This window comes from Cornus florida, unplaced genomic scaffold (genome assembly GCF_030987335.1).
Source record: "Cornus florida cultivar Cherokee Brave unplaced genomic scaffold, ASM3098733v1 CherokeeBrave_3.0.0_Hap2_Chr01, whole genome shotgun sequence".
Classification (NCBI taxonomy): domain Eukaryota; kingdom Viridiplantae; phylum Streptophyta; class Magnoliopsida; order Cornales; family Cornaceae; genus Cornus; species Cornus florida.
This window is the reverse complement of record NW_026775571.1, coordinates 113,390,699-113,407,619: the sequence shown is the minus strand read 5'-3', so window position 1 is coordinate 113,407,619 and position 16,921 is coordinate 113,390,699. Positions and strand designations below refer to the sequence as shown.

The window sequence follows — 16,921 nt, the reverse complement described above, 5'->3', positions numbered from 1 at the left end:
CTCATACACCTATGCTTATATTGGAGGCGGTTGCCTCAAAAGATCTGTGGATCTTGCATGCATTCTTTGGAATACCGGGTTCACACAATGATATTAATGTGCTGGATCATTCTCCGGTATTCGACACTATCGCTACTAGCCAAATTCCTCACGTTAATTTCATTGTGAATGGCCATTACCAAACAATGGGTTATTACTTATCTGATAGTATATACCCTAAGTGGGTAACTTTGATGCAAGCCATCCCACACCCAACTACAGTAAAAGAAAAACTTTTTACTCAGAGACAAGAGGCCTGTAGAAAAGATATGAAATGAGCATTTGGGGTCCTGCAGAGCAAGTGGGTAATAACGCAAGGACCAGTGCGTTTTTAGGATAAAGGAGATTTGTGCCTTATAATGAAAACGTACATCATCCTTCACAACATGATCATTGAAGATGAGCGTCATGTTAATGTTGGAAGATAGACTCCGCCACTGGAGGAAACAATCTTGACTCCCACTTTAATTCAAAATCCATCATTCTTAACGACACACATTTACTTTCGCCAAGTCCAAATTCGCAACAAAGAGACAAATACGCAGTTGAGGAAAGATTTAATTGAAAATTTATGGAACCGCTTTGGTGAAGAACGTGTTTAATTTATGTTATATTAATTTATTTTTAAATTGTTATGAAGTTTATGTAATGGAAGATTTATTGTGTAATGTTTTATTTTGAAATAAATAATTAAATTATTTGTTGATTAAATTATTTAGCCAATATGTGTGAAATCTTGTAAACAATATAATATCTAATCTCATTTGATTTATTAATTTATAGTGAAAACAAAGACACATTTTTTTTTAATATCATATTTTAAAATAAATTTCAATTTGTTAGGGAAAACAAATAAAAATTGTTTGGTTAGCCAATATAACCGTTAAGGCACTATTTGGGTTAGCCAAACAGTACCTAAAACGGCTATAATATAAATAGGAACATTGAAAAATTTGAAAAGGAAAAAAAAATCGTTTTTTTTCAATTTTTTAAAACTTTTTTTTTGCTCAAAAAAGCCTTTAAGGAACTGTTGGTGTCAGTCAAACAGTGCTTTAACGGCTCTTTGGTTTAATTATTTTGAGGGAAAAAAGAAAAACCAAAATAAGCCAAAAATTTGAATTTTAGTTTTTATTTCAGCTAAACATGCCCTTAGGAGTAGTGTTCTGGGCTGGTACAGTGTTTTGGGCCTGAATTAAAAAAAATAAAAGAAAACAAAAGTGGGCCCATAGAAGTGAGCCATAATGGCCTTCAGGGTCGCCCTTTTTGGCGACCAAAATTTTGTGGCCCACAAAATTGATAGGCCATTGGAGCAAGTGGTCTTGATCTTCAATTTTTGGCCCAAATTTGCTAAAAGCAACACCAATGGATGTGCTCTAAAAGGCCAAGAAAAAATCATGTTTATATAGGTTGGGGTGGTCATGGATCGGATTGGATTAGGCATGAATCCTAATCAAATCCAGTAATGTTTCCAATTTTTACCATTTTCCAACTTCTGGAATTTTCTGATTTTTTCGAGGGTATTTTCATCTTTTCTCGTTTTGCGTGTCAGATACCGTGGGGTATGCCGGGTGTGTCAGAGAGTTGTTTGGGACATTTCTTTGAGTTCAGGACTCTTGAAAATACACTGATCGCCATTTTGTCATTTTTCTGTTTTCAGGCCGAAAGATCCCGTGTGGGACTCGCTACCGGAATTGTCGTGTACGGAGGTTTTGTTTAGGTCCATTTGCATCTTATTCATTTTATTTAATGTGTTTTGTGGATGTAATTTAATATGTGTATATATATATGTGTGTGGTGGAAATGAAAAAGGGGAAAATATATTTTTTTTAAGGGTAGGACCCACCATTTAAAAAAAAAAAAAAAAAGGCCAAGAGGCATTTTTTTTTGCCTCTCTCATTCTCTCTCTTCCTCTTATTTCTTATTTCTTTTTCTTTTCACAAAAACTTCAATCTTTGATTAATCTCAAACCATTGGGAAATTTTTGGTGCCATTTGCGACAAATTGAAGAGCTCGTCAAGATCTTCGATTTGATCGGAGCCAAGCCCCGTTTGGTGCACATTGGAATTTCGAAAATTAGGATTTAGATTGGGCAATTTTTTGGGGTTTTACTTCCTTTTGAAGTAGGGGTTTCTAATCCACAACCTCTTGAATTTTTGTGAATCAATTCCTTATAAATTGTGTTATTACATGATTAATTTGTGTATATTACATGCAAACTTTGCTATGTGTTGTATATGAAATGTATTTACATTTCAGTTGGTATATGATGAAGAACTATGTTTAAATGATGATGATTTCATGCCTATTGTGTTATAAGTAATGAATTTTGTGATTTATAAACATAAGTTATATTTAAAGATTTTTGCTTAACATTTACTTTGATGATTATTTAATTGATGGGTATGAAATTTTCTTTTTTTTGCACAACATTAAAATGTATGAAACACTTATGCACTCATTGGGAAAGAAAATGGGAAATAATGTTTGAAAGAAAATAGAAACGAGTTTTTGGGGAAAAGTTTTGATGAAAGAGTTTTGCGAACACCCGGCCACCTAAGAGTTGCCTAGGGACTGTGGCGTTAGTGTAGCCTAGAGGGGGACTGGTGAGAGCGCCCTAGCGTGGTTGAGTTGTCTGGTTCCCAAATGACGCCATGGAGTTGGCATGGGTCAGGGACAGTTAGCCAATCCTCCTCTTGTGCCACCATGGAGTTGGCATGGGACGGGTTGCACTAACGGTTTGGAAATGATGGCAGAAATGGTTTTGGAAAATGGGGAGTGACATTGCATCCCATTGCACGGCATAATTTAATTATGACTTGGACTGTCGATTTTGTTGCTATGTTTACCCCGGTATGGCATGATCCCACTTCTTTATTTTCTATTCATTGTGTGGATTTATGGGGTCTCGAGAGGTGTGTTTTAGGCACCACCTACTAAGCAATTTGCTCACCCATTTATTATTAACATTTTTTCAGAACATGGCAAAGAAGTGGCGAACGACAATCCACCACCAGTTTAGTCTGGTTGACAGGTTTGGACTCTTTTGTGCTCGATGTGTATTTTACCCCTCTTTGTTGTAAATAGTATTAGGGGACATTTTGTATCTTCTACGTGGTTGGAAATGATCTTGAGACAATCCATTTGTATTTTGTGGTCCCATTATGATTTCAATATCCATATAAGGCCTTAAGGCCATATTTTTTATGTATAACGCTCTTGTTTAATTTTAATGGTATATCGGATTTATATATGACTTTATTTGATTTTAAATACTACTTAGTTGTGTTAGTTTCATCATTAAACAAAATTTTTGGAACAGGTTTGGGCTTTGAGTAAGGTCACCAAGGAACCAAAGTAGTGCCAATGTGTACAAGATCACAATTTTAGGCTATTTGGGGCAATTTTAAGGTTTTGGGCATCTTGAACCGGTTCAGTCCCATTGAACCGGTTCAAGGGGGGACCTTGGGTTTAAGGATGAGCATTCTGCCCATCTTGAATCATTTCAGCCCCACTAAACCGGTTCAAATCCCCTAGTGTACTAAATTGGCTTTTTCAGTTGACAGCTTGGAACGCTTGACTTCGGACGCTCATAACTTCTTTGTTCCGAACCAAAATAGGGCATTATTGAGTCAATTTTTAAGGATTTTGAGTTAACTTTCCAATGAGACCAACCTCATCCTCAAATTCAATTCATATTGAGAGTTATGGTTATTTTAGTGGAACAGTATTAGAATTTCCCTTGAACCGGGTAAGGGTACTTTTGGGAATTTATATCTGGTGACCGTAGAACCTCTTCGAATATCATGGAATGACTAGAATGATTATTTTGGACTTCATTTGACTAGTTTAAGGTCATATTATCCACTCATATTGTAAAATGACCATTTTACCCCTAGTGTGCCCTCGGGTTTGGTTAAGGAACTGGTTAGCGATTCGGACCCCTGGTTCGGGTCGTTACAAACTTGGTATCAGAGTAATGGTTCGAAAACCATTAGGACAACGGGTAGAGGCCTACCTAGGGTTGAGTGAAAGTTGAATTGCATTGTTTATGTGCCTTTGTGTTGGTTATTTGAGAAACATGTTTATTTGTTTAATTGCTTATGTGTTTACGGTTTTGAAAAGCATGCTTACTTACTTACCTGCTTATTTGCTTATGCGATCATATGTTTATGTGTTTAAAATAATGTATATTATTACCATGATAATGATTGAAAGCATGTTGATTTTGATATGATGATAAATATGAGGAGTATGTTAATGGCAAGTGGTAGGCACAGTGAACAGTTATTTTTTTATGATAATGCGCCAAGTTAGGAGCATGGTTGTATCATGGTGTGGGTTATGATTATTATAAGTATGTATCCATGTGTATATGCGGTTGAGTATGGGATAGTTGTGTGAGTTTTGACCTGAGTAGGCAAGGAGCTCGGTTGCTCCAGGGTTGTTGGGTGCCAGTTCTTATTGAACGAATGGCTTGGTCTTTTAACTCGTGGATTGAGCTATTTGGTGTGTAATCATTAGTTTTTCTTGTTACATTTGTGCAGTGTTTAGAGCACGACTTTAGAATGGGTTTGTATTTCATGGCACGGTGACTATGTTGTGTGTGAGTTTCATGCATTGGTGCATTGGTTTCTTGTGACCGTGGAGGTCAAGTGTGCGAGTGAGGGTTTTGTGAGAAATGTATGACCTTAGGGGGTTAGTGTTTGTGACTTGGGTCTCAATTCGGTGCGAATATTCTTATCGAACCGGTTGTGGTAGATGTGGTAGAGGTTGTTTGAGTTATGAGTGTAGTCTATTGGTTGTAGATGTGTATTGCGGGTGTTCTGGTACGATCTAGGGAAGTGTGTTGATTACGATTAGTTTAGAGGTGATTCTTATTCCAGGAAACTGCAGGAGTGCGTCGCGGGTAATTGACTCTTGGTGAGTTGATTGCATGGCTCGGTTGATGAACGGGTTTTTGGGTTAACACGGTTATTGAGAGAGTCTTGAGGTGGTGTATAGTGGTCAATTGTAGCTGTGTAGTGTAGGATTGCACGATAAGGCAGATAGTATGTGGTTAACGGTATGCTTGGTCGTTTACGGATGGACTGGGTTTCTCATTTGAGGACTTGTTACCCTCTAATATTGTAAAATGACCATTTTACTCCTAGTGTGTCCTTGGGTTTGGTTAAGGATCCGGTTAGCGATCCGAACACCTGGTTTGGGTCATTACAGATCCGCTCCAAACGGATTAAATTTTTTTAATTATGACGATCCGTTATCCCACGGATTAGATCCATGAATTGAATTTTATCTAAATTATCCATTATTATTATTATTATTATTTATTTATTTATTTTTATAAGTAATATTATTTTTTATTTATTTATTTTTTAACCTTTATCCAATGCATACAATTTTAATTTATTAATATTAATTCATATATTTAAATAATTATTAACTAATACGTCCTTAGAGCATATTAACTAATTAAATTAACTAATGTATTCTTTCAAATTATATATATAAATTTTACGGATCGAATTTTTAGCAACCTAATCCTTGAGCTATGAATTTGATTTTTTTGAATCCGCCACCGATCCGTCGGTGTAGCAATCCAATCGAATCTGTAGAGATCAAATCAGATCGGATTCACCGATTTTTTGTCCACCCCTACACAGAGGGGTGTCAAAAATGTTTGATAGGTTAATTTTATTAGTTGTGTTACTTTCTTGACATGGAAGTTTTGGATTGGTTTATTTCATGTGTCATAATATATTCACGCAAAAGATTTGGATTATTTATTTTTAGGTTTAGTAGTTGTTTTATATCTTTTGTGTAAAAATACATTCCTTAATAATAACTAACCAATTTCATGTCTCGACCCTTATAAACCTACTTAATATAGATTGATTTGCTAATAAAATGAGAAAGAGGGAGGAGAAAAGAAATATGTTGATGTGGCTGTGAAAAAATGTTATGTAAAATATACAACAATTTTATGCATTAGTGATATGACAATATATAAAAAATAAAAAAAAATTACACATCATATGTAGTATATATTTTACACCAAAAAGTATTTTAACATACAACTAGAGATACTGTTAATTTTTAAATAAATTTAAGATAAATTTTTAGAAAATTTAAATATAAATGAAATACTAAACAATTATAACCTCCAATCTACCTGCAAATCCGGAGCATCGTATGCGGGTTGAATGCAATTGCGAAACTTTTGACAATAATTTCAGGATAACTCCAATGTCACGTCTCATCTCATTATTGCTACAAAGCATTGATATGCTTTTTAAGAGGTGTTGTGGCAGTTGTATAGACATTTTCATGGTACAATTTTTTACGCGGTTACAACAATATATATTAGGAGTGTCCTAACTTATTTTATTTTTATATTTTATATTAAACAAAAAAAAAAAAAAAAGACACAAATTTTAATACAATTCTAAAACATAATAAGAATTAATTAACAGGCTTTCATGTATGACTATGAATATTGAATGCTTATCTCACAAGAAAAACAAATCACCCCCTTTAGAGGAAAAAAGAAAAAAAGAAAAAAAAAAAAGAGACAGACAGAGAGAGAGAAAGAGGGGAATGAATATCTTCCCCTAATACAGTCTTTCAAACATGACATGTTTCCATATCCATGAACCTTTGTCCCACAACTCGCAAACTGATTTAATGGCTTCACTTCCATTTCTTTTACCCCCCATGTCTCGTCAAACAAGCAGAGCATTTGTCCCTTCCTCTCTCTAAAGTGCATGTAGTTATTTTGATAAATAATTAATTTGATTAATAATTTCTATTTTTTTCTTTTTTTTTTTTGAAAAATAGTTTTAAAATAGCCTAAGGCCAAACTTGTTAGTTAGTTGAAAATAGTTATCTCATTGAAATCTTAATCTTGGATCAAAATTTTCAATTTTAGTCTTCTAAATCTCTAAATCTGTAACTTTGCATTTGTATACGATAATACAAAAAACATTAATATTGTATTCGGTTGTATTGGTATTATGGAATTAAAATTAGCAAAAAATTTAGTTCAAATTTTAAATTAATTTTATTTCAATACACTAATTTCATGCAATTGAATGTAACATAAATAAACAAGCAATTAGTTAAATAGCAACTCTGTATTGGCAGTCCATTAGGAAAATCAAGATTAGATTGGTGTTAGAGTAGAAACTTTAACATATATTTCTTTTTTGCAAAATAATTATTTTTGACATCGTGAAATTAATGTGGGCGTTAAAGAAAAATGCCATTCCTAATCTTCTTTCATGCAAATGAGTGTGATGTTTGAAGAATGAAAGCCTAGGCCACCCCAATTTATCACCTCCTAGCTAGGTGCTTTGAAATTTAGACTCCAACCTACATATCTAATCATTTCAAATTGGATTCCTATCATATGCACACTAAAATTCAACCAAATTGTAGACTTCCAATATCTCAAATTTTAGACCTCTAATCTGGTTTGGTTTCATGGATGATAAGGAATTATGTCAATATGTTTATTGGACTTCAGTACAAAGTAGTACCAATCAATATGATATGACTTGTATTTTGAATTTTATCATTTTATGTGAAATTTTATCACCATGGTAATGTTGTTTGAGTGATAAAAGGGGTGCTCCCACCTTACCAATCTTAGTTTCGATTCATTCCTCCCCAACTAATTATTGATCATTGTCGGGATAAAAAAATATATATGAAATTTTATCATTATAGTGAGTGATCATTATAGTGATAAAACTTTACAGTAAATGTGGTGAAGTGTCCACGGTAAATTTCCAAAAAACAATTGAAAAATTACTGGCTTTTGATTCATATTATTTAACTGTTATTTACTTATTGACATGAAATATGAGACTGTAAAAAATTCAGGCAATACAGAAATTCAATAGGGTTTAAGGAGGAAGAGATAAATACTATCACCCTCTCTTTCGGGATGACGATTTTTCTACTTCGTGATGGGACACTTCTACAATGAATAATTGATTAATGTTGCTAAAAAAAATTAATACCAATTCTTCCTATCACTTATAACGGTTCAAACACTAATTTAATTATCACGCTCTCAACTTCGGACGGTACAAATTTTTTGCTAGTGAAAAATGGCATCATGCAACCATGAAAAAGAAGTCATCAAACCGTACAGTTCGTGGATGGGAATGATGAAGATGTGCATGTACATGAATCAAATTGAATGGCAATTAGCCAAAAAACCATAAGGTGTCATCATGGTAGAAAGTCATAGCATGCATGTGGTAGAACTGTACAAGTCATGAATCGGTTGAAGGATCACCATCACTCTCCTTTAGTCTCTATCTTTCTGTCCCCTGCTCCACCATTTTTTTAAAGTGGAGCTACTCAACACTGTTTGTCACTTTCCTTTTTTTTCATTTTTTTAAAAGAAAAATAAATTTCAACCTTTTTTTGATATTTTTTCCTATGTGATTAATAAAATAGAAAACATGTGGATAAAGAAAATATAGCAGAAATTAAATGAATATGTTATAATTTTACAAATACCAAGTCCTGAACATGAACATATAGACCATAGAAAGGAAAGCAAAAAGTCCAAACTCACTCACAAGAGAATTTCACATCAAATCCTGAAGTATCACATACTTTATCCCAAAAGTAAAAGTGGATTAGCGAGCATGCATGTGTGTGTGTGTGTGTGTGTGTGTGTGTATAGATGTGTATCGGCATCATTGGCCCAATGTGCAAAACCTTAGTGATGTCCAAATGGTCAGTCACTTGGTGTGGTCCATCTAAAAAGAATACGGTGACTGTTAAAAAAAGCTATTCCGTATACTATGGTTGCTTGGTGTCTTCTCTCCAAATGTACTTTTGAGATAATCGCAAAAACTAGTGGTGTGAACAGGGTTGGACCAATCTAGGTTCTGTTCATTCAACATACAATTTCAAGATAAGGTGTCTCTGATTTATCATCAGACTTGTGTGTCATTTTAGGTTCGACGCTGACATCAGGATGATCTCGGACCCCTGCCTCGGACCAGATTAGAGTAAAATTGTATTTTATGTTTTTTAATATTTAATTGAATGTTTTATGTTGCGATTTGTTATTATATATTTTTCGGTCAATCATTATTATTATTATTTTTTAATATATGTGTATCAGCCTCACAACATACACCATTCAAGTTATGAGTACTATTCAAAAGTGAAACTTCAAGAACTTATCTCTCGAATACTTACCAACGATAATATGTCCCTAAAAAAATTAAGGTCAATATTCAATAGTGATTATCCCTCGATATTAACCCCTGAACCATTTAAAAAAAAAAATTATTATTGCACTAGACATGAAAGTGATGTTACACGGCAAAAGTGTTGGAAATTTAAAAATTGAAAGAATGCAAAATGTTAAAGTAGTCTTGTTGGCCACAAGTATTGCCATAATGCTAGTCTATTTTTCTGGTTTTTATATGTATTTACCTTATATATTGATAGGTAAGCACATAATGCATTCACATTCATTCCTGTCTTGGATAATTTTAACTCTTAAAAAAATAATAATAATAAATAAATATTTCCATAAGTTAAAAGCAAATTGTATAAAATTATTAATCTTCCATATTAAATATGATATGATCCATACTACTTGGATCAAAAGTCTTAGTGATCTATACTTAAATTATGTCGATCGACGTGAATTTTTGTTGTCACATAAAATCTCTTAACTACCCTAGAATAATAGTTTGAATAATATTATTTATTTATTTATTTTATCCGTAAAGTATTTGGTGTCATTATTTGGGTTAAAATTACCCAAAAATAAAATATACCAAGAAAAAAAAATCTGTCACACGCGTTTAAGTGGGGCCATAAACAGCATTAGGTCCATGCCCAAAAATTGAGGGGGAAAATGGGGGGTTGTCGGCTTTCTCTATCAACAAATTAATTAATAAAATACAATATAGAGGAGCAGCTGCAGAAGATCATTTATTGCTGGTCTATGGTTATGCTTGTATGCCACTTGTTTAATTTTAATGTGATAAATTATACTCGTATAAAATATTAATTCACTTGCACGAGTGAGTTATTAATTTTCAGCTTAAATTAAATTTTATTTTTAGAGATTTTGATAGGAGAACTACAACTTAGATATTCCGAGGCAACCACTCATAATTTTAATCTATATTCATTAATAATAAGATTGTCGAGAAATCAATAGAAAGAAATGGACAGAATATTTTAATTATGCAGTTGCAGTTACTTTATTTTCCTAGATTATTATTTTTTATTTTTTATTTCCAAGATTTAACTAACAAAGCAATTGGAAAATAATGTGGTTGGACATTCAATTATTTGAATAACTTTTTTTCTAAAATGACAAGGAAAAGAGTTCATTTAAGTGACCCCATTAATTAAAATGCGGCACATATCATTACGGGGGCGACAAAACACATTTTCTCCAATGTGTCTTCCGTTTCATTTTTCAAAAGGTGGAGAAAGTGATTCTCTCACTAGATGCAAAGTGAGGCGCCGTTTGATTTATTGTACATTATATACCACAACCCCTCTCTCTCTCTCTCTCTCTCTCTCTATATATATATATATATATAATTTTTTTTTTTTGTGTGTGAAAAGAAATAAATCTTCTAATATTATAGTAATATGAAAAATGAAAACAAGCAAGCAAACAAAATCATAGTAACATGAATTAATTTTCATCTCACATTCATATTTTCGTATCGAATTTTTATTGTGAAGAAGCTCCTTAATTTTTATATTGTGCTAGGATGATTAAACTTGTTAATATAAGAGAAAAATAACATAGCACAAAATGTCAAACAATTTTAGCCTACTCCTACGTGTGAAAATATTATGCAATTTTATGTTTGATACTGACAAATAATTCCACAATATTTTAGGAGCTTGAACCTTCTACTTTTCACTTAAAAAAAAAAAAAAAACTATTAGACAATCAGCGTCCATAAAAACATTATATATAAAAAATTTGCAAGAAATAGATTTTTTAAATTTATTTCTATATAATATTTTCTTTTTATATGACAATTGTAATCACCCATCATCTCGGATGGTTCAACGCTTTAACTATATATATTTACAATGTAATTAAACACTAGTAACTACGATTTTTTTCACATATATTATATATGAGGCATGATCTATATGAGTTTTTCCGTCACTAGCTTTTAATCTTTGATGATCTATTGGATCAGATTCCAATGATTGTGCCACCATTTCACTGGCCCCCAAATGGTGGGTCTGGAAAAGGAAACCCTATTGGAAACAGAATCTGAGCTCATCAACCATTCCCAAACCAAAACCAAATCAAAAGGTCTAAACCTACTGTTATACTTATACTTAGTTACAATGCAATTGGAATCATCTAATCAACTCTAAGGGAACAAATTGCTTAAAGACATGCCCACTCCACTTGTTCCTTCAAGCTAGCTAGAAATGCATTATTCTATGCCTAAAAGCAATGTGGGGACAATTATTTTATCAACCTCAAACTCACTTTGATCATTAATTAAAATCAATTATACATAAAAACACATCTGATTCTTGGAAAATTAATAATGTACCTGTGGTCCATCAACGTCAATGGTCATTGTTGATTCTAATTAATTAGTAAAATTTGGATTAAAAACTTTAATAGAATGCACATATGCTCATGTCTGACCCTAGCTAGTTTCATGCTTTAATTGTATTACTTTACTTCAATGTATAGTCCATTGCCTATAGGCTATAGCACTATATATATTTTTTTCGCTTTTTTGATGTCAATGGTAATAAAGTAAACCAGAAAATGCGGGTTCATATTTTATACATATATTGACATAAGCAATACATCAATGCCGACACATGAAGAGAACAACTCACATAGAGGAAACACATATAACAATTTACGGAGTATCTACTAATAAAATCATGGGCAATATGGTCATGTAGATTATTTGAATGGTGGTTTGTGCATATATACTATGATATATATATATATGATCACATCACAATCACCTCCAATCATGTTCAAAAAATAATAATGCAATTGCTAAAACACTGAACGGTACAAGTGGGATCTTTCTCAATACCAATCTCTCAACTCAGATAACTCTTGATGCCAAAGAAAAACAAACACTCGCAAAACTCTCTCTCAAGACATCCACATTACAGCTAAATTGACCACCTTTCAATGAAGGCTTAAGACATGAAAGTATGAACCGATAAGGCAACTTTGGCCCGTTTATTGGCGACGCCAAGATCCAACCAGAACTGTTCAGAGTAATCAACCAGATTTTCAAACTTCACCACACAACTTTTGGCATATAATTATTTTACCCCTCTATGTTTATATACAAACATTTTTGTAACCCTAATGGATAATATTTGATTGAAATGAATCAAAAGAAGAATAATAAAAAAACCCGGTTTATGCTTCGGTTGATGTCTCGGAGATGCTTTCTAAATGAGGCCTCCACACTCCGACACGGCCTCGCCTTCGATCTCTCTGCGTGGACACCTTCTCAGATAGGATTTCGCTCAAATACCTATCCGAAACGAGGAGGTTTGTCTCTGAGAGGTTGTTGTTTGGATTCTTGTTTTCAGCTAATTCTCTTTTCTTCCTTCTGTTTGATGACTTGGAACTACGAGTCTTTTCTGGCGTGGAAGGCACCGGCATGAGGAAATAAATCTTCCCGCGTTGAAGTTCTGCGTCCGGTGGCACGATCACAATCTTGGGACAAACCCCTTCATCGGACGGCGATGAAGGCTTCTTCAAGACATGCTTTGGATGGGCCTTCATGATTTCTTCAGCTCGGATTGTTCCACTGATCTCTTCCACGCGGCCATTCGAATGAACTATCCGAATCACATCGAGTGCTCCGCATGGAAGAATGCAAGATATGCAACACTTGATGGTGTTCTTCATGGGTGCTAGCTCCTTCTCTTTCTCTTTCTCTCTCTATATAACAATTAGAGAGAGAAGAAGAAGAAGAAGAAGAAGAAGAAGAAGAAGAAGAAGAAGAAGAGGAGGAGGAGGAGAGAGAAGGAAGTGGGGAAGCTAGATAGAAATATAAAAGATGAAAATGAAAATGAAAATACAAAGAGAAAGAGAAAGAGAAGTCTCTTTTTCTTTTGGCTATGAGAGAGAGAGAGAGAGAGAGAGAGAGAGAGAGAGGGTATCTATCAAACCATCAATCACCTCCTATTATAAATTTTTGTAACAAATAATGATATTTTTACAATTATGGCTTTTGGGAATTAATTCCTTTTATTCTTCTGCTTTTGAATGAGGAGTTTCTCACTTGCTTAGGATGAAATCTATGGCATGTATAATTATTGCACCCTGCTCTGTACTTTGCCTTTTGGATCCATCATTCAGGGGACCCCCATTCCTCACACCCTTCACCAAGTTCAATAATTTGGGCTGGGCATGAAAGGTTGGGGACTCATGAGCGACTCATATGACTCCGTGATTTGGATTTAATGCCACATTGGCTAAAATGCAATACTATTGGGAGGAGGTGCTCTAGGACAAGTGTTTCAATTACAATGCAACGCTTGTCAAATTCCTCTCAATTGGCTCACTTAGAGTAGGTAAGGGAGCCATCAATTTAGGGTCTGTCCTTAAGAGAGAGTGGGGTGTTGATTCGATGGAGTACGGGTATTGTACAGTATCAGATTATTTATAATATATAAATATACAAGATTACACGTGTGTATTGTGAGCCATGTAATTCCTTTATTTTATGAAAAAAGGGGATGAGGATGGAAATGGAAATGGAGCAAAGATAGAGAGATCTTCTTTTTTGAGAGGGGTGTGTGATCTTTCAAAAACCCCAAGCAAGATCATGTGGGTTGTGGTTTCCATTGGAAAAGTAAGATGGGATAGAGTTGTGTTTACTTTATCTTGAGTGGATTTAGGTTTGTGAAGCGATTTGACTTGGGGTAAAGTTTGGTTGTCCTATATGCATTTTTCCCATATACATTATGTGTATATAAGCCAAAGTGTGTTGAGAAAAAGTAGAAGCCATTGCTAATTCGGAAATTACAAAAAAGACATAACAAGCCACATTCCTAACTATTTAGGTTAAATGTTACATTGAATTTGACCACTTATATCATAAAATTTGCAGCTAGAGTGGAGTTGTCTTCAAAACAAAGGGAATGTTAGTACTCTTGCATTTACTTACACCAAGAAAAATTCAAAAGAAAGATGATGACACCAGGAAAATGGCCAACTGAGATCTACCTAAAGAATTTGTTATGTGATTGATTTGATGCCTAATGCATTGTCATATGGACAGTTTGCTTTTGTGGGCCATACCTAATTTTGGTAAAAGAAAATTAACTTAATTAGCTAAAACTGTAGAACTTGTTTGAATTGCTTGTTACTAGTAATGTCCTATCCAATAATGTGGCCCACACATTAATGGTTCAGATATAGATGTTAGTGGGCAACATGTGGAGTACGGAGGGGAGGGTCCATGCATGTAGGCTGAGGATTGATATTATGCTTTCATAAAATCTAGGATTAATTTTAGTTGGATACAAATGTAAAATTTTGTGTGTTTTATCATATAAACTAGTGGTTGATTAAGAGCTTAAAAGATCAATGTAGGATATGAGAAATAAATTGAGATGGAGTGTCTCTGGACCTTCAATTATTGAGCATTTGGGTTGTTTGAATGTGGGGTCTGTCCTGCATTTTGTAATCATATCCAAGAAGAAGTAAACAAAAAGAAGAGGTAGTAGTTACCTGACATTGTATGGCCATGTATCCACTGCATTGCAGAATTTTCTATTTTTCTAAGAATTATTCCTGAAACTATAACTACTTAACCAGAGAACATTCTCATGTCTTTTGCCAGTTTGCTCTCTCTACACACACACACACACACACACACACACACACACATATATATATATAATATTAAATATGCACACACATATATATATACTTAGACCTAAGGTCTGCAAACAATTAGTGTTTTTTGATCTTTCCAAATTCCATACTCATAATCACTCCTAACTGACACTCTTAGAGATTGAATTGTCATTCTTATCTGTAAATTTAAAAATTGAGTACAAAATAAGCTCAAATTAAGTTGACAATCTTAATAAGCTGGGATGATTGTTTTTTTTGTCCTTTTTTATTTTCACTTTCAAATCTAAGGCACTTATTCAATTCACCAAAACATAGTTTTAGTACAAATGCTCCCAAAATATAACGTAAGTGTATTATAGAATCTCGATTTTACTTCAACTGTATGAAAAGAATAAATGCATGTTGTGATTTCCAAGTAAATGAATGGTGCACCAGATATGCATTTCACATGTAATCAGAATTAGGAATGTGACTTTAACCAAAAAAAAAAAAATTAGGAATGTGAGAACCTCATGGGGGGTTTAAAGACACCCCAACATCAAAGTTCACCAAACTTCTTTTTATATTTATTGACTTTGCCTTTGCGTTTTTTTCCTTTCACCTTTCAAAAGTCCCATGAAAGTTTGTAAGTGCTTTGTCCTACTCATCTTGAAGTCTGCAACTCAGATTGAGTTGAGGAAAGGAGATTTTGTTAATTCCCAAATGATCTAGAGAAGAAAGAAGTATTGCTATCTAACAATTTTTATATGATTTAATGCAATCAAAATTCATGTTCACCGTTTTATTTTTATTTTTATAATATTATGGGTAAAGTGCAAAAAAAATTCCTTAAACTATTGTCCTTTTGCAAATAATCCTCTTGAAATAATCTTCTTGAACTAAAAACGGTCTCCTGAACTATTAATTTATTACAATTAAGTACAAACCCATCGCAAAAGACTATTTTACCCTTTTTCAATAAATTTGTCATTTCTTATTAAATTATTTTTATTATCTTTTCTCTTATCTAAATATTAATCATACTATTTACTTTAATTTTATTATTAGTATTAATTTATGATAAAAACGAAAAATATAAATAGATTTGTGACTACCGTTTTCTAAAATGATTAATTTATTATTAAAATTTAATTATTTATAATCAAACTTATTATACCTAGTTTAAACTTTTGTATCGTAGAAAAAATACCTTTTTTTCGCACAATATATTGATGAAAAATTAATAAATTACTTAAATAAAAATATCTTCTTTTTCATGCAATACATTTATGAAAAATTAAAAAAAAATAATTAAATTATTTTTTAAAAAAATTACTTAATATTTTTTAAAACAATTAATTTTAAAAATTAAACGTAAATTTATGCAAATTTAATGGAGAATATGTCATCAAATTAGTATAAATTTGTTTCATAATTTATTTCAATAAGAAAAATAAATTAAGTGTAATTCAATAAGAAAGCGCATTATGATCATTTAATGAAATATAGTTTAGGCATTGGGGTATTTTGCAACAAAATGTGATAGTTCAGGAAGTATCATGCACAAAGTGTAGTTCTAATTCAAGGGTGTTTTTTGCACTTTACCCTAACACTATCTTATAAAATTTGACACCAAAATTAAAGATTTGAGTTGAGCGTATGAAATTTTGTTCACTCCCAAGTTATCCTGAGAATAAAAGGAAATCGAATTTTGTAGCGTGGCCCAAATATGGTGGACCTGTGAGGATTTTATAAAGCCCATTAATAGTCTTGGGTTGAATTTCAGCAGGCCTAATTACTTTTTACACTGTATTTAAAATTTAAATGAAAATGCTGTTCTTGAGGCCCAATATTTTTCAAACTGGGCTTTGGAGTTCTACTACCGTCAACAGACACATATCTTAAGTTGTAGAAAGCAGGCCTGGTTCTCCCTGTATTGTGTTCCTGGCCCAGCTCACATCTCTCTCTCTCTCTCAAACAAAATATTGAAAAGTTTTAAATTTAATACAAGTATAATTG

The 16,921-nt window shown here is 33.0% G+C and overlaps 1 protein-coding gene across 1 annotated transcript; it reads right to left on the bottom strand.

Annotated features, from left to right (window-relative positions):
* Window positions 1-12,063: 12,063 nt before the first annotated feature.
* Window positions 12,064-13,191, bottom strand: LOC132315058 (uncharacterized). The gene has a single exon (XM_059813819.1). It carries the CDS (start codon window positions 12,962-12,964, stop codon window positions 12,467-12,469), a length of 498 nt encoding a protein of 165 aa, XP_059669802.1. The 5' UTR covers window positions 12,965-13,191; the 3' UTR covers window positions 12,064-12,466.
* Window positions 13,192-16,921: the final 3,730 nt, after the last annotated feature.